Source organism: Zeugodacus cucurbitae, chromosome X (assembly GCF_028554725.1).
Source record: "Zeugodacus cucurbitae isolate PBARC_wt_2022May chromosome X, idZeuCucr1.2, whole genome shotgun sequence".
Lineage (NCBI taxonomy): Eukaryota > Metazoa > Arthropoda > Insecta > Diptera > Tephritidae > Zeugodacus > Zeugodacus cucurbitae.
In genome coordinates this window covers 231,081-256,692 of record NC_071672.1, presented here as the reverse complement: position 1 = coordinate 256,692, position 25,612 = coordinate 231,081, and the positions used below count along the sequence as shown (strand labels likewise).

Genomic DNA, 25,612 nt, shown 5'->3' with positions numbered 1-25,612 from the left:
ATATTAACGTGAGTACCTGCCGACGACGGCCTTACCTCACGGTGCTCAAAAGCACAGCGGATCAAATCAATGCGATGATCAGCGCCCCGAAAAATGCAATGCATTATTCAGTACCAATTGGCGTGTGGAATGGACACACTAACCACCTTGGTGAGGTTCGAGGCCTATCTAAAACCTCTGCCGTACTTTGGGTCCAGCACCCGGTTGCAATGCAACTCCACATTGAGTGACAAATATCACTCTCCCCGCATTCGGGTATTAAACCACAACCACCACGATACTCCCCGAGGGGCCAGTCCGCACGAGTAGGTTGGAGCGAACTCCAAGGGCTCCTACTCCCCGTGGTACCAGAATTAAGTCTCCGGTCAGACCTCGTAGTTGAAACTACTACCAGTTGAGCTTCTATACTGCTCTGGACTGGTGACCAGGGGTTGGACCCCATTCTCTCATCCAATACACACACAATACACACACCATTCACACAAAGAAACTATACTTAGTTTCCAGCTAATTGTCTTCGCCGCTTAAACACCTCACGCGCAAACACACCAAATAATTCTAATCGTTCGGCATCCCAACTAGTGGAGATCACACCACTAACATCTAACCGTCCATCAGTCCAACTAATCCCCATACCCCCAAGGTCCCTAATGTCCGAGTACATCGGGCATTCAGCAATAACATGCACCCAATCCTCAACACGCGCCCCACACATACATTCCATTCCATCAGAGAGGTGCCTCTGATGCAAAAAAGCATTCAAAGGCCCATGCCCCGTAAGTAGGAAACCCAGACTCAGACAGAATCTGAAATCTGGGTTTTCCCCAACAAACCCAACATCACGAATGTACTCATAAGTCACACGTCCGTTCACTTCGAGGTTCTACAAACAACTCCAATTAGAGGGACAGTAGGAATCTCCTTAATTCCTTCATGCGCGTCACTAATACGATGACGATGCATTTGGCTACGTAAATATAATCATTTTTATTTCCGCCGTTTAACCAAACATAGTTTTTATATTATACAATATACCATTATATTAATTTTTGTATATTTCAATTGTTTTTCAGTATATTGTAATAGTCGTTTGATAACAATCTATAACACTACCTTATGTTCTCAATGAATATTGATTAAAGTACTTTGCGTTCAAAAATCTGTATCTTTATGTTAAGATTCTCTCTAACAACTATACAATATACCATTATATATTAATTTTTGTATATTTCAATTGTTTTTCAGTATATTGTAATAGTCGTTTGATAACAATCTATAACACTACCTTATGTTCTCAATGAATATTGAGAAAATAAAGTACTTCGCGTTCAAAAAAAAAAAAAATGTTTTCTTATATTCAATTAATTTATGAAGATTCTCAAAAAACTGTTAAAAATAATAAATATATATAACAAGTATGTTAATATAACATAAATATTTATATATTACATATATTATATATTTTTTATTTTTTTCAATACATAATAATATAAAATACTTAATCTAAATTATTACTATTAAACTTAATTAATAATGTTAAACTTAGATTTTTCTTCTATATTATATATATATACATTAAAAAAAATACATATATATACATATATATAAATTATTTATAATATAAATATATACGGTATGTATATTACAACACACACATATATATATACATATAAATAATTTATAAACAGTTTGATCGAATCATCAAGCAAAGGATAAGCTTCAGTGGATCGCAGTATGGCAGCTGCTCTACCACTTACAACACCTTGCCCGTTACCAAAGTCGTTTACAATTGATTCTAGGCATTGATATTGTATTAAATAATGTTTTAATAAGTAACTAGCGCGTCATACAGGTGATATTTAATCCTCCCGCATTTGCTATGTTACAAATAACATTGGCATCACATATATCCATTGTCGTTTATAAATAAAATTTATAAACTTTAAATGGTTTAGAGAAGCCATACAATGCAATTGCCCCATATTTATCATTGCAGTCCAGCACGGATACGACCTTGGAGGCGTTCAGGCATAATCCAACGAACGTAGCATCATACCACTGTTCGCTCGAACAAGTATTGTACCATTGGTCCGTACCTGCGGTTCCTCTCGTACTACGCAGGAATGCTGTCGCAATAACAATTGTCATTAGTAGGGTAAAACTAACCTGTCTCACGACGGTCTAAACCCAGCTCACGTTCCCTTGAATTTTTTTTTTTTTTCATATAATTCTTTATTTATTGAATCTGCTTTTTGGAGCCTAACAATAAGTTATAAAATCTTAATTCTAATTAAAACTAGACAAGCTCAACCAATTGATTGAGTTGTTTTGGTGAAACGTTGCTCCTCAGTGTGCTGGCATATCTCTTCTTTTTAGACGTGATTGATTACAAGAATGTAATAAAGCATTAGCCAATGGGTTTGGGTGATCGCGGAGTTTGGACAAATATTTATTTCTGCTGTTCTCTACTTCTTTCTTTACCATGAGAATACCAAGATCTTTATGGATATTTTCATTACGCATATACCATGGTGAGCACGTGATTGTTCTAAGCATTTTTGATTGGAATCTCTGAATTATATCGATATTGGTTGCACAGGTCGTACCCCACAGTTGGATGCCGTACATCCAAATCGGCTTTATGACCGCGTTGTATAATATAACTTTGTTGTCTAGGCTAAGTTTTGAATTTTTATTTAAAAGCCAATTTAAATGTGCTGCTCTCCACGATCGATATGTGTTTTCTCCACGTGAGCCTTCTATCCAAGTGAATACCAAGATATGTTACTTCAGTCGCTTGGGGTACTAAAATATTGTTCATTTTAACTGCCGGACACGTTTTTGGTCTTAGAGAAAATGTAACATGCTTGCACTTCTGTTCGTTTACATTTATACGCCAGTTTGCTAGCCATTCTTCGACAAAAATCAAATGCGCTCCTAATACTTTTGATGCTATAATTGGGCATTTGTTTCGGCTCACTAAAGCTGTGTCATCCGCAAAAGTTGATGTCAAAATATTACTAGCTGTTGGAAGGTCTGCTGTATATATTATGTATAGAGTTGGCCCTAAAACACTGCCCTGAGGTACACCAGCTCTTATTGGTCGTTCTTCAGATATGAAGTCTCCTACTTTGACAGTAAACTTTCTATTTTTTAAATAAGACTGCAAGGTTTTATGCATTTCGAGATTCCCTTGAATGGGTGAACAATCCAACGCTTGGTGAATTTTGCTTCAAAATGATAGGAAGAGGCGACATCGAAGGATCAAAAAGCGACGTCGCTATGAACTCTTGGCCGCCACAAGCCAGTTATCCCTGTGGTAACTTTTCTGACACCTCTTGTTAAAAACTCTTTAAACCAAAAGGATCGATAGGCCGAGCTTTTGCTGTCTCTGTGTTTACTGAACACCGAGATCAAGTCAGCATTTGCCCTTTTGCTCTATGTGTGGTTTCTGTCCGCAATGAGCTGGCCTTGAGACACCTCCGTTATTATTTGAGAGATGTACCGCCCCAGTCAAACTCTCCACCTGGCAATGTCCTTGAATTGGATCATACCTGAGTGTTGGAGTTATACCAAATTTTAATTATAACAATAACACCGAAATGCTATCATTTCATGAAAATATGTTTACAATTATATAACAAACTCGTGGTACTTTGATCAAGAAGCTTGCATCAAAACCCAATACCATAAGATATATAAATATACCCATATAATGGCTAAGCAATGATACACGTTCCACTTAATCAAGTAAGTAAGGAAACAATAAGAGTAGTGGTATTTCATTGTTGATACATAACCGAAATTATATATCTCCCACTTATGCTACACCTCTTATGTCTCCTTACACTGTCAGACTAGAGTCAAGCTCAACAGGGTCTTCTTTCCCCGCTAATTATTCCAAGCCCGTTCCCTTGGCTGTGGTTTCGCTAGACAGTAGATAGGGACACCGTCCGGTGGGATTAACGTGGGTACCTGCTGACGACGGCCTTACTCCACGGTGCTCAAAAGCACAGCGGATCAAATCAATGCGATGATCAGCGCCCCGAAAATGCTACGCATTTTTCGGTACCAATTGGCGTGTGGAATGGACACACTAACCACCTTGGTGGGGTTCGAGGCCTATCTAAAACCTCTGCCGTACTTTGGGTCCGGCACCCGGTTGCAATGCAACTCCACATTGAGTGACCAAAGTCACTCTCCCCGCATTTGGGTATTGAACCACAACCACCACGATACTCCCCGAGGGGCCAGTCCGCATGAGCAGGTTGGAGCGAGCTCCAAGGGCTCCTGCCGAAACTACTACCAGTTGAGCTTCCATACAGCTCTGGACTGGTGACCAGGGATTGAATCCCATTCTCTCATCCAATTCATACACCTTTCATACCAGAAGCTAACCCCGGTCTTCAGCCAATTGTCTTCGCCGCCTGAACAACACGCGCGCAAATCTTTCAAACGACCCTAACTGTTCGGCATTCCGACTAGTGGAGATCACACCACTAACATCTAACCGTCCATCAGTCCAACTAATCCCCATACCCCGAGGTCCCTAATGTCTGAGTACATCGGGCATTCCGCTATAACATGCACCCAATCCTCAACACACGCCCCACACATACACTCTGGACTATCTGCAAGGTGCCCCTTATGCAAGAATGCATTAAGAGGCCCATGCCCCGTAAGCAGGAAACCCAGACTTAGACAAAATCTGAAGTCTGGGTTTCCTTCTACATACCTAACGTCCCGGATGTACTCATAAGTCACCCGACCATTGAGACTACTGTCCCAACGGTCTTGCCACCTACACCTGACCCTATCATCTAGAAGCCTCTTGCTCCCTAGATATCCCTCCCTCTCCACATCATCATCGTAAATAAATTCATTCCGCAGCAATGACACACTCAGACCCCTTCTTAATCTGAATGATACAGCACGCTGTATGACAACCAGGTCAAGAGGGGGCGCACCTAGTAACACCTGCAACGCATCCGTAGAAACGGTGCGACATACAGGCAGACAGGCGAGCATCATGCAACGCTGGACGGAGAGGAGCCTTCGGCGACTGAAGACCGTCGTGGCAGTTCGCCACCATACAGCAGCTCCATAAGTGGCACAGGCCACAAACAAGCCGCGGTATATGGTGCGAACAGCACGACGTCCGAGGCCCAATCACTCCGTAAAACGCGCATAACCTTACCTACGACCGCCTGCAGTCGCACCTTCACACTCACCAAGTGTGGAGTAAAACACATTCCTTCACTCATGGTCAACCCCAGGTACTTGACTTGCGTCACATACCTGATGCCGACCCCATTCACTCGGACAACCGGTGGACGCCCCGGTGACAGTCTGCCTTTTAAAAGCATTGTCACCGTTTTGTCCATCGTGATGTCTACACCCACACTTATCCCCCAGTTGTGGACAATTTCTAAAAATTGTCCTCCCACCCGATCCAACTCACGCCTTGAACGATCTTCAACAAAGAGAAGAAGGTCGTCCGCATACGCACAACACTTACAGAGTGGTTGGAGCTGCCCAAGCAGAGAGTCCATCATGAGGTTCCATATATATGGACCACAGATGGATCCCTGTGGACAGCCACGAGCCACTCCAATCTCCACACTTCCATTCATTCCAACGATAGAGGCTTTTCTGTCCGAAAAGTAGCTTCGCCAGAGACTAATTTCCGGACAGCCAAGTTCCTCTAACCGTTCTATCACTCGATCCCAGATCTGATAATCGAATGCCCCCTTGAAGTCAACAGATATGCCTAGGACATACTTGTTGACATTCTCCCTAACAACATTCTGCACATACATCCACGCATCTTCCACACTGCGTCCTTTCCTGAACCCATACTGCCTATCCGACCACATACCCCGCGTTAGCTCCTGAAGTCGTTCCACCATAACCCTCTCCAGTACTTTTCCAAGCACCGGAAGAAGGCTGATGCCCCGATAAGAACGAGGATCACTCCTGATCTTATCAGGGGACTTCAGGAGAGGGACGACCCTGGCACTTTTCCACTCACGTGGAAAATATCTCCCAGACGCACTTGTTATAAATGGCCTCAAGGATTCCGGAATGAACTTCCACAAGCTTTTGCACATCTCTCCGTTCAAACCATCAAAACCTGGGGACCGTTTAGACCTAACCAGGCCAAAGGCGTATCCCAACTCCTCATCTTCTAGTGGAGGAACAGGTATTCCCCCAACAAAGCTCCTCCATTCCTCTTCTTTTATTCTCACAAACATATCCTTATACTCTCTAACCGCACAACTAAAATCATATCTGATCTGGGATAACCTATCCGAATTGGACCGCCGAGCACGCTGAAACTTTCGTCTCAACCGCCGGACAGTCCTCCTCTTCAAGGTTAACTCATTCGTCCACCACTTAATTTTCCTAATCCTAGAACTATCATATTTCCTGAAAACCCTATCATTAACACACCAGACCAACTCATACAGCCGAGCAATGTGCTCGTCCACCCCAGTTCCTCAAACTCACTAAGCGGTATTTCCAATACCGCTTCCCTTACATTCTGTCCATATTGGTTCCAGTCAGTACCAGAGGTACGCCATCGCCGCAATGGACCCACGTACGCCGAGGGTGGGGATTGCGGAGAAACCACAATTTGTATCAAATTATGGTCACTCAATCCCCACCCTCCCCTAATCTCTCAACTGACGTCAAACGCTCTCCTTGCTGCCTCGTTCATTAACGTTACGTCAATATCACTCATGCCCCTAGGCCCCTCAAACGTAAACCATTCACTCGGCTCATTCAAAATGTGGAGGCTCTAAGCCACCACCCATTCACTCAATACCTCGCCTCGGATGTGGCTTTGATATCCAGACGAATGTCTGGATACCTTACTAAACCACATCGAGGACGAGGCATTCGCATCCAACCCTAGGACAAATGGGCTACTACTCCCCAGTAGTAGCAGCTTATCCATGTAGCCCAGGTAGGGCTCTAGGGGCTCGCTAATTTTGCAATACAAACTAGCGACAATCATTATACCGAACTCCCCCTCTACTGAAACACACACCCCCTGTTGCGACGAATCCAACATTACGCAATCGTAGTTTGGATCAGTCACAACAATTGCGGCATTACCCCCAAGGTCCGTAAAAACCCTGAAAACGCCAGGAAGACCCCGAACCACACCATTGGTGGTGTAGGGCTCCTGGAGTAAGGCAATGCCGCACCCACCCTCAAGCATACAACCCCCCAACTCACACATCACGGCATACGATCCCTGACAATTTAGCTGATGGGGGGTATATCAGTGTCTGGCGCGCTCAACAAGGCCACAGTATATCGGGCAGACAGCGGACATCATAAGATGCCCAGCTGGCCTACCCTTAAATGCACAGTTGCGACAATGGGGTGCATTGACGCAACCGGCAGCTCTGTGGCCTCCCTGACCGCACCTCCTACAGACATCTGATTTGGCCCTACACTCAGCCACTCTATGGTCAAAACCCATACACCGGAAGCAGCCAGCAACAGGGGTATCCGGTCGAACCCAGAAGGAAAACCACTTTATGTAGCACCTTCCCGCTTCCAAGAGGGCGGACATTGATTTGTCCGAACCCTCAAGGACAACGTTGCTGCTACCATCAGCGGCCACTTTCCAGGGCCGACTGACCATCCGCACATCTGACTTTCGTGCCTCAGGGCTGATGTCCTGGAGATTCAACCGAAAGAGCTCCTTCATGAAGTCATCATGGGAGATTTCGGTGTGAACCCCCTGAGCCACAACCCGCGGACCCAACTTCCGGTTCACAGTCACATTCAATCCCACCTCCCCGAATTTGGCATTATTCGCCACCTTTTCCCTCTCTAAGACAGAGGGTGTGCGAATAACCACCCCACCACCCTTAATCGGCTTCACCTCGTGCACTCGCACTCCGAGGGAAGGTCCCACCTCTTTCACCACCTTTTTGATGACTTCCTTAGAGGAAGTCGTCGGGGCCTTGCTGCGCACCACCACCGACCACGTCTCCACAGGCTTCGGCAATGCCGGAGCAATCGCCTCTAACACAGGTGCTGGAGGCGCACGCACCGACTCAGCCGGAGCCAAACCCACAACCGACCTCTTCGGTTGGGGAATATATCCCCCACAACCCCCCCTGAGAGCGTCAACCTGACCGCGAAGATGGGCATTCTCGGTTACTACCGTCATCAGGAGCGCCTCGTACTTCGAGGCAAGCTCCATCAGCCCCTTCGCGGTAGTGACCTCAAAGTCTTTAGCCCCAAACACTAAGGCGTTTAACTCGGCCGTCACTGCCTTCATGGCAGCAACATGGCTGATAGCACATGGCACTCTGCTACGACCGACTTCCCTTACCTACATTATTCTATCGACCAGAGACTCTTCACCTTGGAGACCAGCTGCGGATATTGGTACGGCCTGTTGAGAAGTTTGCGTAACCCCACCATAAATTTTCAAGGTCCGAGGAGAAAATATCGACACAACAGTAAATGTCATGCTATTCTAGTCCATCTACCATATCTCTCTTCGAAAGGCTTCCATGGTAGTACGACTATAAAACAGAAAAGAAAACTCTTCCGATACCTCTCGACGGCTTCTTTATGGTCGTTCCTGTTGCCAGGATGAGCACAAAGCCCATTTTTAATAACAAATGGATACTCAACAGGTTACGGAATTGGAACCGTATTCCCTTTCGTTCAAAATTATTCAAGTGTCTAATTACTATGAAGAAAACATAATATATTCTCAACAATTTCATTAAAACTTGAAAATTTTCGGCTTTCGCCTTGAACTTAGGACCGACTAACTCGTGATCAACCACTGTTCACACGAAACCCTTCTCCACTTCTGTCCTCTATGGTCTCATTCGATTATTTGCTACTACCACCAAGATCTGTATCTATGGCGGCTCCATGCAGGCTTACGCCAAACACTTCTATGCACACCATTGTACGCTCCTACTTACTAAAGTTTCAAAATTTATAATCCAACCGAAATTGTATTATAAATCATGTACTTTAGCGGTAATGTATAGGTATACAACTTAAGAGCCATCCGTTTTAAGGGCTAGTTGCTTCGGCAGGTGAGTTGTTACACACTCCTTAGCGGATTACGACTTCCATGTCCACCGTCCTGCTGTTTTAAGCAACCAACGCCTTTCATGGTATCTGCATGAGTTGTTAATTTGGGCACCGTAACATTACGTTTGGTTCATGACACAGCGCCAGTTCTGCTTACCAAAAGTGGCCCACTGGGCACATTATATCATAACCTCAACCTTCATATCAAGAAAGGTGAGGTTCTTACCCATTTAAAGTTTGAGAATAGGTTAAGGTCGTTTCGACCCTAAGGCCTCTAATCATTCGCTTTACCAGATAAGATTATTTTACATAATATTTAAATGCACCAGCTATCCTGAGGGAAACTTCGGAGGGAACCAGCTACTAGATGGTTCGATTGGTCTTTCGCCCCTATACTCAATTCTGACAATCGATTTGCACGTCAGAACTGTTTCGGTCTTCCATCAGGGTTTCCCCTGACTTCAACCTGATCAAGTATAGTTCACCATCTTTCGGGTCACAGCGTATATGCTCAAGGTACGCTCCAGTTAGAGGTATAAATAATAATAAATTATCATTATACATAACTATATTGAACGCCCCGGGATTGAATTAATAGTGAAATATTTCACTAAAAATTAATCCCATTATATAAAAGTTAAGTTAATTTCGCCATTAGGTTTAATATAACCCAATGACTTGCACATATGTTAGACTCCTTGGTCCGTGTTTCAAGACGGGTCCCGAAGGTATCCTGAATCTTTCGCATTGTTAATCATATAAATGCATACAATTAATATTAAAATCAATGATAATAATATTATTGTAAAATTCAAAAGAATTTAAGCATTATATATGTAAAATCTATCAACACTTTATCAAATCATCAGTATTTATTCTATGTTAATAAGCTAAAAGCAAATTAATTTGAATAAACTTAACACCAATGATCTTTTGATAAATATTTTATTATGTTAATAGATTACAATGTCCTTATATGAAAAAAATGCACACTATTACTATAATATTATAAATATCACAGTTATAATGATGAATTTTTCATAATGGATATTCAGGTTCATCGGGGTTAACCTCTAAGCAGTTTCACGTACTATTTAACTCTCTATTCAGAGTTCTTTTCAACTTTCCCTCACGGTACTTGTTTACTATCGGTCCCATGGTTATATTTAGTTTTAGATGGAGTTTACCACCCACTTAGTGCTGCACTATCAAGCAACACGACTCTTTGGAAATATCTTTCTAATAATCATTAACGTTATACGGGCCTGGCACCATCTATGGGTAAATGGCCTCATTTAAGAAGGACTTAAATCGTTAATTTCTCATACTAGATATTAAGATATTCTCTATGGGTAGTCCCATATGAGTTGAGGTTGTATAAAAATATTTATATTTATTTTATATTTTAGCTTTTTGCTATTTTAAAGAAACATACATAATTATTTCTTAACACCAATAATTTTCATAATAATAAATATTCAATCTTTTCATCCCGCGTACTACTTCATTATAACAACAATATTATCTTCTTGCTTTTTTACATTTAAGGCAATCCTAGAATAAAATAATATTTTATGCTAGACGTTCCTCTAAATGTATATATTATTTGAAATAATATTGAAATTTTATTGTTTTTGGGAATACTAAGATTCTTATTTATTATAAAATTTCGTTCAAATATGAGGTGTTCAAGAATATATTTTCTATATTTCTTTTTATGCTATTAATATTATGGATTGAAAAATACAATCCAGTAATATACCATGTGCTTAAATTCTTTTAATTGACTAAAAGAATAAGCAACTAATTTAACATAGCCTTACAACCCTCAACCATATGTAGTCCAAGCAGCACTTTAAAATTCATTAAAGTACTTAACAGCATGGACTGCAATATGCGTTCAAAATGTCGATGTTCATGTGTCCTGCAGTTCACACGATGACGCACAGTTAGCTGCGTTCTTCATCGACCCATGAGCCGAGTGATCCACCGCTTAGAGTGATAATTTTTTGTTTATTTTAATTTAACGTCAAGAGTTTTTAATTTATTGAAAGAATAACAATTATATTACATTTCGTTTTCGTATATTATATAAATTATTTTAAAACATCTTTCAATAAATTGTAATTTTCAACCCAAACATTTACAAGTTGCGCATGTCTTAGTCCAACATAGTAATTCCTTAACAGTAATTCCTTTTTTATTACATTTTATTTAATTTCTATAAATTTTTAAGGAATTACACGTTAATGAGAACAAATTAACTTATCATTTATATTATTTTTATAAATAATAAGTTCAACTATATATGTTTAAAGGTTTGTTGCGTTCAAATACAATGTATGCGATATAATTTTCATTATACTACAATACAAGGAGTAAAAAAAAAAGAAAAAAAGAAAAACATTCAAATAAATGAATGAAAAGAAAAAAAAAGAAAATAATTTTTCTTTTTTATTCTTTTTTTGTTTGTTTGTTTGTTTGTTTTTTTATAATATTTACGGATAGGAACACAATAATGATCCTTCCGCAGGTTCACCTACGGAAACCTTGTTACGACTTTTACTTCCTCTAAATAATCAAGTTCGGTCAACTTTTGCGAAACAACCGTGAAACACAAGGCGTCACAGTGATCACGTCCGGAGACCTCACTAAATAATTCAATCGGTAGTAGCGACGGGCGGTGTGTACAAAGGGCAGGGACGTAATCAATGCGAGTTAATGACTCACACTTACTGGGAATTCCAAGTTCATGTGAACAGTTTCAGTTCACAATCCCAAGCATGAAAGTGGTTCAGCGGTTTACCCGGACCTCTCGGTCTAGGAAATACACATTGATACTTTCATTGTAGCGCGCGTGCAGAACAGGACATCTAAGGGCATCACAGACCTGTTATTGCTCAATCTCGTTACTGCCAGACGCAATTTGTCCATTTAAGAAGCTAGTGTCCTTATAATGGGACAAACCAACAGTTACGGCTCCACTTATATAAACACATTCAAACACTTGCACATTCAAGATGAACTCATGAATGAAGGCTATATAAGCTTCAACACCATAATCCTGAAAGCATCTATTTAATATATTTGAGTCTCGTTCGTTATCGGAATTAACCAGACAAATCACTCCACGAACTAAGAACGGCCATGCACCACCACCCATAGATTCGAGAAAGAGCTATCAATCTGTCTTACACGCTTATGTTCGGACCTGGTAAGTTTTCCCGTGTCAAAGTCAAATTAAGCCGCAGGCTCCACTCCTGGTGGTGCCCTTCCGTCAATTCCTTTAAGTTTCAGCTTTGCAACCATACTTCCCCCGGAGCCCAAAAGCTTTGGTTTCCCGGGAAGCGACTGAGAGAGCCATAGTAGTAGCTACACCCAATTGCTAGCTGGCATCGTTTATGGTTAGAACTAGGGCGGTATCTGATCGCCTTCGAACCTCTAACTTTCGTTAATTAATGAATGATTAATGAAAACATCTTTGGCAAATGCTTTCGCTTAAGTTAGTCTTACGACGGTCCAAGAATTTCACCTCTCGCGTCGTAATACTAATGCCCCCAAATTGCTTCTATTAATCATTACCTCTAGATCTAAAAACCAATGAAAGTAGAACAGAGGTCTTATTTCATTATTCCATGCACAAAATATTCAGGCATTTGGAGCCTGCTTTAAGCACTCTTATTTGTTCAAAGTAATTGTACCGGCCCACAACAACACTCGATGAAGAGCACTGAAGCAGGTTTAAATAGGAGGAATATATAAATAAATACATTGTATTAATTACATATAAGAACTCCACCGGTAATACGCTTGCATACATAAGGTAATGTACATACCACAATTATAGCTGTACTACCCGTATGAAGCACAAATTCAACTACGAACGTTTTAACCGCAACAACTTTAATATACGCTATTGGAGCTGGAATTACCGCGGCTGCTGGCACCAGACTTGCCCTCCAATACGTCCTTGTTAAAGGATTTAAAGTGTACTCATTCCAATTACAGGGCCTCGGATATGAGTCCTGTATTGTTATTTTTCGTCACTACCTCCCCGAACTGGGAGTGGGTAATTTACGCGCCTGCTGCCTTCCTTAGATGTGGTAGCCGTTTCTCAGGCTCCCTTTCCGGAATCGAACCCTGATACCCCGTTACCCGTTGCAACCATGGTAGTCCTAGATACTACCATCAAACGTTGATAGGGCAGACATTTGAAAGATCTGTCGTCGGTACGAGACCATACGATCTGCAAGTTATCTAGAGTTCAACCAATATAACGATCTTACGATCGCTTGGTTTTAGCCTAATAAAAGCACACGTTCCAAAAGGTCCGTGTTTATTTTGCATGTATTAGCTCTAGAATTACCACAGTTATCCAAGTAACTGTTAACGATCTATGGAGCCATAACTGATATAATGAGCCTTTTGCGGTTTCACTTTTAATTTGTTTGTACTTAGACATGCATGGCTTAATCTTTGAGACAAGCATATAACTACTGGCAGGATCAACCAGAATAATATTTTTTATTCATTTATATAATATTTTTTATACTATATAAATTTTTATAATGATATTTTCAATATTTGAAAATTAAGTACACGACATATACAAAATGCAAAGAAGAACGAAATCGCGACAATAAATAATTATGAAATTTCTTTTACTATGATTGATTAAAAAATTCACTTCATTTCATTTAATTTCATATTATTGTATTATTTATTGCGGTCTTATTCGGACTTTGAGATTGTATCTTATCGTGAGAAAGAATTTTCGTTCTCTATACATATATAATATAATTATTAATGTAAGGACGATGTTTCTTCTTGTATTTGTTAAACTTTCAAATAATATCATTTTTTATACATTTTACTTTATTTCAGTGCATATAGTGTATATATCTTTTTTTAAGAGTATATACGTTTTTCTTTTGATTTGAAATTAATAATTTCAAATTTAATTATTTTTCATTTTATTTCATATATGATATGAAAGTATTCGAGCGTAATAATATAAATATTTAACTTTATTGAATTTTATTCTTTACCCACATATATTTTATGTGAATAGAAGAACAAACCCCAAAAAAATTAAATTAAAAAAAAACGACTACATTAGGTTAGGTATAGAAGAATAATCTCAATTAATAACATTTCATTATTAACAAAATTATTTCTATTTAAACCAACTGTAGCAAACCAGGAATAAATTTTTTTGCTCTCATTTATATATTACACTTAAATACTTTTATATTTATATGAAAAAAATTTTCATATAAGTACTAAGTATGCAATTTCATACAAGTATTAAAATTTTCATACAAGTACTAATATAAAAGTTTCATACAACACTAGCTGACCCGGCGGACTTCGCCCCGCCCAAGTTTTATTTGAAATAGTTAAAACGCTTTTTGAACTCTGTTCAAGGCCATTTATTTGTATGGAATGTTAATATATTCAGGGAATAACGTCTCTGATCAATTTAAATATTTGTACGTACTATGTACGTACATATGAAACTGTAAAATTTTGAACTTAAACGATAAATCGGTTTGAATCATTCGAATTCTCAGAATGAACATTTCCTCACTTTTAGATTTGCTGTGTTGTAGTAAACTATTCACTACAGTGAAATTATTATTTATGAATAAAGACTTGAGGTCAAACTTGAGGTCAAAATTTTTAAAATTATTGATAAAAATTTTCGTAGAAGTAGCACAAATTTTCATAAAATAGTTCATTTTTGTTTTTATATTCAAGTTTTTAACAAATAAGTTAATTACAAAATTGTTAGTTGATAACATGTAACATTTAATTTTATAATCTTAGGATAGTTAATTCTTAATTTTTAATAGTAGTATTTATTTTTTTGAATTATAATTTCATCTGGAGAACACGTCTGGCAACACGTCAAACTGTGAAGTTTAATTTTTTCTCGGTTCTTGAATTTGTGCTTAAATTTATTAATATAATTGAAGAAAGTTTTACTTTTAATAAGTGTAATCTAAAGCTAAGTATTTGTGCTAATTTGCTTTTGTGTTATATTTAAATTTTAATTGTATTTTAACTATTTTTCTTAAATTCTGGTGCCGAGTCTTTTAAATCATTTGTTGTTGTTATCAATTATCAATTTTATTTCCTACTGTACAATTGTTTGTGCGATTGCATATTGTTTTTGTTTTAATTTGCTCTTTTTCTTTTGATTCGTCTTTTTTTCTTTCATTTTTGCTCACAGCTGTTTGCGTGTTATTTTTAAGTGGCTCAGTGCTTCTGAAACTGCTCACTATTATATTGGTTGTGATCTCGGCTAATTCAGTATAACTATTATTGTTTTTCTATTTACTATTATATCATATTTTAATTTTTATTATTATTGACTATTCTGTTTTTTCCTTCAATTTAAATTTAATTTTTTTTTTCATAATGACTTGCAATTTTCCGAATTGTACTATTAAAGGCGATCCTGATCGTTTTGTTTCTTGTTGGCTTTGTGACGGGCTTGCCCATCTTAAATGTGCTGGATTGACAGGTAGAATCTTAGATTCTATTCTCGATGGAAAGGGTCTGCGCTGGTCGTGCTTAAAGTGTAGACCGACAGATATACTGATTACATAATTGTTCTAGGCGATTTCAATTTACCGTGTGTATCTTGGAAATCTGTTGACGATTGCATTACCCCTTTTTGCACTCGTTTAAGCTTTAATGAGTTTTTGGAAGAAATGTCTGGGATGGGTCTTAACCAAATTAACTTAATTCCGAACAAGTTTGGTAAATTCTTAGATTTGGTCTATGTTGATAATACTTCAACAGGTTCTGTGGTCCGATCGGATCCTTTAGTTTTGCCAGAGGACTCTTATCACCCTGCCTTGGAAATTAATATCGAAATCATAGACGAATTACTTGTATGCAACAAACAGGACCTTTGTTCTCGGTTCAACTTTGCGAAAGCTAACTTCAAAAAGATTAATTGTGAACTCTCTAAATTGACTTGGCCTGATTATAGTGGTAATATTGAATTAAATGTATCACATTTTAATGAAACAATTTTCAATATTTTTGAAAGATTTGTTCCGAAATGTTTTATTATCAAAAGAAAAAGTTCAAATTTGTGGTATTCGAATGAGCTATATAAATTAAAAAATAAAAAAGCTCGTGCTTTTAAACTTTATAAAAGAACTGGAGCTCTTGTTGACTATTTAAAATATTCTAAATTGCGTCGTCAGTTTGAGGAACTTAACAAAAAATGTTGTAAAAACTACATAATCAAAGTAAAAAATAATATTATTCGTAATCCGAAATTGTTTTATGGTTTCGTTAACTCCAAACGCAGGATTTCAAATTTTCCGTCCGCGATGAAATATAAATCAACAATGTCATGTGACAATTATATTATTTCTAATATGTTTGCAGAATTCTTCAAATCCAATTATTGTTCAAACTACCCTATGAATGTGCCATATCATCAAGTGTTATGTCCGAGTACTGTAATTAATACACCAATTATTTCTGAAACAGATGTCTTAAATTATTTAGTTACGTTAAAAAATTCGTTTAAATATGGCCCTGATATGATTCCCTCAAGCTTTCTTAAAAATTGCGCAAAATATATCTATCTGCCCTTAACTAAGCTTTTTAACCTATCTCTTAAACAAGGTATTTTTCCGTCAATGTGGAAAAACTCTTTTATATTACCTTTGCATAAAAGTGAAGTTAGATCATCTGTTGAGAACTATAGGGGGATAGCTAAAATGTCAGCTATACCCAAACTTTTTGAAGCTATTGTCACTGAGTAAATAACTTTCTTAATCTCTCCTTTAATTTCATTCTCTCAGCATGGATTTTGTAAAGGGAAATCTACAGTAACTAACTTGCTTGAATTTGTAAACCATGTGTCAATGGGTTTTAGGGATAATAAGAATACTGATGTTATATATACAGACTTTAGTAAAGCATTCGATAGAGTAAACCACTCAATTCTTTTGCAAATACTGAATCTTCTTGGTTTTCAACCAAGACTTCTTGAATGGGTATCCTCATATCTTACTAACAGAAAACAACAAGTTTTATTTAATAATACATTATCCGATTCAATTAGTGTCACTTCAGGGGTTCCACAGGGTAGTCATCTCGGCCCGATTCTGTTCTTGTTGTTCATCAATGATATACCTTCAGTAATTAAGTTTTCAGAAATTTTAGTATATGCGGATGATGTAAAACTTTTTAAATCATATACTTCTCATAACGAAATTACTGAGTTGCAATCGGATTTAAATAATTTAGTTACTTGGTGTCACAAAAATGATATGCCACTGAATCTTAAAAAATGTAAAACGATGTGCTTTTCCCGTAGAACTGTTGATCTTTCCCCCTATGTAATAAATAACTTCAGTTTAGAGCAAGTTTTTAGCTTTGTTGATTTAGGAGTTAATATGGACCCTAAACTAAATTTTAATTCTCATGTAAATTCAATTGTCTTAAAAGCTAAAGGTGCTCTTAGCTTTGTTAAACGTTGGTCTAAAGAATTTAGTGATCCGTATATTACTAAAATTCTTTTTACAACATTGGTAAGGCCTATATTGGAGTATGGTTCTGTGGTATGGAATCCTAGCTATCAATCCCATTCTGATAAGCTTGAGTCCGTTCAAAAACAATTTTTACTTTTTGCTTTAGGCCACTTACATTGGGATTCAAGATTGAATCTTCCCCCGTATACTAGTCGTTTAAAACTTATAAATCTTCCCACACTCACTAGTCGCAGAGAAATGCTAGGTATAATTTTTCTAGTAAAACTTCTGAATGGTTTAGTTTGTAGTTCATTCCTTTTGTCTGATATTAAGTTTAATGTCCCATTGCGTTCATCCAGGCAGTTTAGACCATTATTTCTAAAATCTTCTAGAACAAATTTTGAGTTAAATGAACCATTCTGCCGAATATGTCATGATTTTAATTCGCATTCCAGCACATTTGATCCATCTGACTCAATATTTAGCATCAAAAAAACTATTTTGTCTTCTCTTAATAAATAATATTCAGAAATTTTTAACTTTTTGTTTTTATAAATTTTTAAATCTCAGCTGTTGAAATGTTTCTTTCTGTAGCTGAGCAGTTTGAGAACCGGACGCTTAAAAATCTCTTGCCTTTCTAGACTCAGCAAATTCCGCTCGTATGCGGACTGCGCCCCACGCGTCGGTTGGGCGGGAGGAGGGTAATCGTTTGGGTTAATAATAATAACAATAAACATTTTAATTTAACTTAGCACTAATTGGTGCACAATATTTTTGGTTAACCTGTCTCGAGCTAACACAAATAGATTTGATGGTTTTCCTACACGTGAGCATGCAACATATAATTGCCCATGGGAAAAACATGGATTATCCAAATCTAACCCACAAATGGACATTTATTTATAATTTTACTCCATACTTATGTTGTGCTTAAGATAAAACAGGAAAATAGTGTTTTACAGTTCATACTTAGGTTATGCTTAAGCACTGAAAATGGGAGGCTTAAGCAACGCTTAAATAACAGCTGATTTTTGTTTTGAATTTGCTTTGAATTTTCAGCGACATCTTTCGTAGCGTAGGGCAAGTGTCCGTTCGTTTGCACTCAATAACAGCTTATACTTTTCCTTCAGTTTCCATAGGTGCTCCGACTCGCTAGTGTTGAAATTTGGGGTTCTTTTGTTGTTTTCATCAATTTTTGATATAATTTTCCTCGCAAATTTATGTATTGTCTGTTATAATTTAAATATTTCAAACATATTTTTATGAATGACATTTGTAAAACATATGTTGCCCATAACGTTGCCATATATCATAATAAAATTTTATAGAAATTAAGCATTGACTGTGAAACGTAAACGACTACTCAGTTTGCAACAATACTTAGCTAAAATTTTATTTAGGCACAACTTAAGTATGGACTGTGAAACCGGGCATTAGCCATACAAAATTCTATACCTAAATGCAAATAAATGAGTTTTTTTTTTGCATTTAGGAAATACATGCAGAAATCAACTCTGCGATTTCCTAAATTCCTCTGAAATCTCCCAAATTCGAAGAAGATTTACTGGAAAAGAGTGGCAGCATTGCTTATTTGTCTGACCATACATATGTACATAACTTTATTTATTTCACGGATTGTATGTGATTTTTTCTCAAATTTAGAATATTGGAAGTCATAGATTCGTATAATTTTACCACAAATAATAGAAACTTCAAACAACGCATTTTCATTTAATGTTTTTAGCAAGTGGCAGCTTTTGTTATGACAGCCTAAATCCATGAAAATTTAGAAAGAAATGTAGCGCCATCTACTGTAACATAGCGCACTTAGCGCCACCAACTGGTGGATAGCTTTGCTAATAATAAACAAATAATTTGCAATATATAAATAATGCTACTATAAGGAGAGTTATAAAGTATCCTATCTTTCAAGTTGGACCAAACTGCACACAGTGTTAAAAATTTCATTAAAATCGGTTCAGTAGTTTAGGAGTCCATCGAAAACAAACAACGTGACACGTGATTTTTATATATTAAGACTAGCTTTTACCCGCGGCTTCGTCCGCATACGTTTTTTCGTTTTCTCCCGGCTGTAAGTCCCCCTGCAACAATGTCCAACTATCATGTTCCGGTCCTCAACTTCACATCAAAATCTCTTCAAAAGCAACCTAAGTACATAATGGATAGCTCCGAATGTTTCCTTAGTAAATATAAAAATTAAATAATGTAAATCGGTTTAAAATACTACTAACTATCTGCCAACCCCCGATTCTGTGAACTTGAAATACGTGAGCAAGCCACGTATAATTGTCCGTGAGTAAAACAACTCTGTTCTAAGTTAATGCCGGCTACTTTTAATGTTTGGCCCTGAGCTTTATTTATCGTCATAGCGAATGCGATTTTCAGTGGAAACTGTAGTCTCTTAAACTTGAATGGCAAATCTGTCAGAATTATGGGTATAGGGGGGATTAAAACATTCTCTCCTTTTGCCATTCCAGTCCAATCATTCCAAAAGCAATCATTCTTTTACAATATTGCGACCGAGGTGTGTTACTTGTAACCGTGTGTTAATACACAGTCTTGGGGCATCTAAATTTCGCATCAAAAGGACAGGAACGCCAGCCTCAGCCACAGTTTGTGTGAAGGTACTCCCGACAGTTCTAAAGAATTAAGAAATTCTACAGGGTATGATTGTTCAGTATCCATTACAGTGTCTACAGACAAAAACTCAACAATATCACCTCCCATGCCTGACATAATTTGCTCGTTTATATGTCCCACTATTTCATTCGTCGGCGCTAAAATTGCTCTTTCACATAACCATTCTCTATTCCTCATATTAGTTAGCATTTCGCTATAGACGAAGTTATTTAGATCATCTGGATTATGCACAACATTGCAGAATTAACGATCCATCCTTTGCCATACGATCTCCTCCAATTTTAAGAAGAGCAGCAGCATATTGTCCAGATTGTACATCACTGCGTAGTTGCCCTCTCATATTTGTAGACAGACTAAACGTTTTTACGTGCACCCATAACGTTGACGCTTTTAAACACGCATTTATTTCTTCTGCAGGGGTGCATTTAGTGATAACCGGCAAAGTCTGTCTAAAATCGCACTTGAAACCAATGATAGAGCAAAACTCCCTGCAAAAACCATAAAAAATCACTAACTCAATTCAGTTTTCTCCCTACTTCCTACCCCCTAAGTACGATGACGTGATCATTTTGATCTTATATGCATTTTTGGGTAACCATCTATTACCTTGCTAAATTTCATCAAAATCCGTTCAGCCGTTTCGACGTGAAAAAGCAAAAGCCCCAACAAAAACGACTAAAAATCACTAACTCAATTTAGTTATCTGCCTACTTCCTACCACCTAAGAACGATGGCGTGCTTATGTATAGCCTATGACCATTTCTAGGTTATCATCCATCACCATACCAAATTTCATCAAAATTCGTGAAAAAGTAACAGACAGACAGAGTTACTTTCACATTTATAATATTTATATGGATACTAGCTGACCCGGCGAACTTCGCCCCGCCCAATTTTTATTTGAAATAGTTAAAACGCTTTTTGAACTCTGTTCAAGGCCATTTATTTGTATGGAATGTTAATATATTCAGGGATCTCTGATCAATTTAAATATTTTTGGCGAAGTTCGTTCTTTGTTTTGTTGTGTAGCGTGTAAACAAATAAAGAAGATGGCTCTCCAACACGCTAACATGACACATACATACCTATGTATGTACATATGAAACTGTAAAATTTTGAACTTAAACGATAAACGGTTTGAATCATTCGAATTCTCAGAACGTACATTTCCTCACTTTTAGATTTGCTGTGTTGTAGTAAACTATTCACTACAGTGAAATTATTATTTATGAATAAAGACGGAAACCTTAGTATATACATATCTGGTATAAAAATCCACGGGATTGAGATTTGAACTTGAGGTCAAAATTTTTAAAATTATTGATGAAAATTTTCGTAGAGTTGATAATAAGCACAAATTTTCATAAAATGTGTTTTAACAAATAAGTTAATTACAAAATTGTTAGTTGATAACATGTAACATTTAATTTTATAATCTTAGGAAAGATAATTCTTAATTTTTAATAGTAGTATTTATTTTTTTGAACTATAAACATTTTAATTTAACTTAGCACTAATTGATGCACAATATTTTAGGTTAACCTGTCTCGAGCTAACACAAATAGATTTGATGGTTTTCCCACACGCCCATGGGAAAAACATGGATTATCCAAATCTAACCCACAAATGGAAATTGTTTGGCCTTGAGACTTATTAATGGACATGGCAAAAGCTAAACGAATAGGAAACTGTAGTCTGTGCATTATTGAGGTTCGATTTTTTTTTTTTTCAAAATAAGATTTAATAAATAAAATGAAAAGCAAGATAATAATACTTACTTTTATTTAATTCGTTTAAAGGGTTTTAAATAATAAAAAGAAAGCAAAGCGTCGCCGAGTCTGATAAATTTTAAACACACGTTTTACGTTTAATAAATGGTAAATTTTAAACACACGTTTTACGTTTAATAAATTTTAGCTAAAATAAACGTTTGGACTTTTAATAAAGAACTTTTAATAAATAACAGCATCTGCTTCTATAGCGCCATCTAGCCTAATACAGCGCACTTATTCAATTAACTTACAACGTCAGCCGTTAGTATCACAAATAAGTGTCAATAAATGTATTCTCATGTAGCGCCATCTACTGCAATAGCACATATAGCTCTAAATTTTACTCCAAATGAACTCCATACTTATGTTGACTACGACTACTCAGTTTGCAACAATACTTAGCTAAGATTTTATTTAGGCACAACTTAAGTATGGACTGTGAAACCCGGCATTAGCCATACAAAATTCTATACCTAAATGCAAATAAATGAATTTTTTTTTTTTGCATTTAGGATATACATGCAGAAATCAACTCTGCGTTTCATAAATTCCTCTGAAATCTCCCAAATTCGAGGAAGATTTACTGGAAAAGAGTGGCAGCATTGCTTATATGTCTGACCATATATATGTACATAACTTCATTTATTTCACGGATTGTATGTGATTTTTTCTTAAATTTAGAATATTGGAAGTCATAGATTCGTATAACTCTACCACAAATAATATTGTGACGAACATGTATGCTAGAATAAACTAGAATCAATAACGAAATCGATAACTTGCCAGATTTATCCAGACATCGATATTCGTCGTTGCCAGAATGTTCGAGTGACGATAACTTGCTAACAATCGGGTATATAAGGGCTGCCGGACTGGCAGAAAGACACAGTTCTAATTAGAGAGTTGCCGAGTAAAGTGCAAGATATTAGAAGTAAGAAGTTGTAAACTTGTACAACGAGTAATAAAGTGTTAAGTTTGTTAAATTAGAAATAAAGATAAGTGTATAACCATTAAACAGTGACTTTTATTTGACAATCCAGTGATCGAACTCAAGGTAGAGTTTTAGAGTAAACGACAGATTTTGGAAATCCGTTACAATTGGTGTCAGAAGTGGGATTGACAAATAAATTTCCATAGGAGATAATGGTTAAGTTCAACGATTTAAAGATACCACAACTCAAAAAGGAGTTGGAACAACGAGGCCTAGCAACGAATGGGTTGAAAGCTGAGTTACAAGCTCGTTTGCGAGAGGCGATGGAAGAAGAAAATATCAACGTTGACGAATTTGTTTTTGAATCGCTGTTAGAGGAATCGACAACGAAAATTGAGGAAAAGGAAGATACTCTATGTTCATCAGGGGTACTGGATATGAACAAACTTTTGTCTGTAATATCGTCACAGTTTCAGGCGCAGACATTAGAAATAAAGGAGATGAAATCACAGTTTGAAGCGCAGGACGCGCGTTGGGCAACGCGACTGGAAGAACAGGAAACACGCTTAACAACGAAGTTGTCCCAAATAACAGAGCAGATATCAGCACAAGTAACAGTACAGTTGAAAGAACAGGACGCACGTGTATCACAAGTGTCCTCACAAATGCAGGAACTAAAAACGCAGATTTCAGAAGAGCAAGATAAAGTTAAAGCTGATGTGGAAGAACTGAAAGATCGTCTCCGTGACCTGCAACTAAATCGACCAATGGTCTCAACAAGTTCTGTCAAAGTCAACACTCCATCATTTGACGGCACAACTCCGTTCCAGATTTTCAAACTCCAATTTGAAAAGACGGCAGATACGAATAAATGGAATGCGGAAGACAAAGTTGCCCAATTGTTCGTGGCTTTAAAAGGGGCTGCTGCGGAAATTCTACAAACTATACCCAATTGCGAGTCAAGCAGTTACGAAGCGTTGATGGCTGCTGTAGAAAGACGGTATGGAAGTGAGCACCGGAGACAAATTTTCCAAATCGAACTGCAAAATCGCAAACAAAAAGCTAGCGAGTCTCTGCAAGAATTTGCTACGGAAGTGGAAAGGCTAGCTCACTTGGCTTATGCGCATAAGTCCGCAGAATATATAGAGGATATAAAAATCCACAGTTTCGTTAATGGTATACGAGACGAGAATACGCGCTATTCTGCACTAGCATGCCCAAAATCGACATTTGCAGAAACAGTGTCTTTTGCTCTTACGCACGAAACTGCCTCTTTACTTAGTAACAGAACATTTAAAGCTCATCGTGTAGAAATAGAAGAGCCTGCCTGGACGAAGAAATTTTTGGAAGAAATGCATAAAATGTTGGAGAAATCTGGAGAAACACGTAAGAAAAATGATGGTGTGGTTAAATGCTTCAACTGCGGGAAAGGCGGACATATTGCACGAAATTGTAATATGGAATCGAATCGACCCAATTACCTATCCGGACGGAAACGCATAGCAGAAGAAGACCAACCAACTCTGAAAAGCACCCAATCGTTAAACTAAAGCGAGCCAGTCGGAAGGGGCGCGTGCTGGCTCCCTCAAGTGAATGCCCCGTAATCTCTGTCTCTCAAATAAATAGAAATACGAACAACGTTACCGTTAGTGGAAGCGTGGATGGTAAAAAGCGCATTCTGACTGTGGATACGGGAGCAACACATTCCATAATTCGATCGGATCTAGTTAACAAGGAAGTAAAACCACTAGCTGGTGCAAAGTTACGTACTGCAACTGGAGATGATGCTCAAGTTTTCGGGGAAGTAACGTGCGAAATTGGAATAGGAAAAATAGCCGTGTTACATAACTTTATAGTGGCAGATATCGTCGACGAAGTCATAATTGGAGTAGACTTTCTAGCCAGTAAAGGAATCAAATTAGACATGGAAAACAAAGTTATGACTTATACCAATATGGAAGTGCCTCTTATGTTTGGTTATGATAACAAATGCAACGTTAGACAAGTGTTAATAACAGAAAATCAGAAAATTCCACCAAAATCAGAAGCAATTATTTGGGCAGAAATAGATGGAGACTATGGGACGGACACGTTGTGGGTTGTTGAAGGCACAAAAGAATCTATACCAAACGTACTTATAGGAAAAACCCTGGCTATGACACGACAAGACAAAAGAGTTCCAGTAAGAGTCCTTAATGAGTGTAAGCCACCAGTCACAGTCTCCAAAGGAGCTATATTAGGACAGTGTCAGGAGATTGAGGCCGTAATAAATTTCGAAACAGATTTTGAGGATAATTCTAGTTGTGAAAACGATATTTCAAACGAGATTAATGCATGGACCAAGGAACTTGAAGTAAACCATAAAAAGAAGGCCAAACAACTTCTTCTCAGATACTCCATCATATTCGACATAGATGAATCCAAACCAGGTAGAACCAAAATTGTGAAACATTCCATCAACACCGGAGATGCAAGACCAATCCGCCAGGCTCCTCGCAGCGTTCCATTAGCCAAACGTGAAGTTGTAAGCCAGACCATACGTGAAATGAGCAATAGCGGCATAATTGAACCATCATCGAGTCCATGGAGTTCACCTGTAGTACTTGTGAAGAAGAAAGATGGTAACATGAGGTTTTGCGTGGACTACAGAAAGTTGAATG

The 25,612-nt window shown here is 37.7% G+C and overlaps 1 protein-coding gene, 1 non-coding gene and 2 pseudogenes across 2 annotated transcripts; 1 reads left to right on the top strand and 3 right to left on the bottom strand.

Moving 5' to 3' along the window:
* Positions 1-1,693: 1,693 nt before the first annotated feature.
* LOC128923402 (large subunit ribosomal RNA) lies at positions 1,694-10,543 on the bottom strand (annotated as a pseudogene).
* Positions 10,544-10,906: 363 nt separating this feature from the next.
* Positions 10,907-11,085, bottom strand: LOC128923167 (5.8S ribosomal RNA). Its single transcript, XR_008472202.1, has one exon. It is a non-coding gene; the product is annotated as a 5.8S ribosomal RNA (ribosomal RNA).
* A 515-nt stretch (positions 11,086-11,600) lies between these two features.
* On the bottom strand, positions 11,601-13,600 carry LOC128923342 (small subunit ribosomal RNA; annotated as a pseudogene).
* A 9,675-nt stretch (positions 13,601-23,275) lies between these two features.
* Positions 23,276-24,502, top strand: LOC128922958 (uncharacterized). The gene has a single exon (XM_054235384.1). The coding sequence runs from the start codon at positions 23,276-23,278 to the stop codon at positions 24,500-24,502; it is 1,227 nt and encodes a 408-aa protein (XP_054091359.1).
* Positions 24,503-25,612: the final 1,110 nt, after the last annotated feature.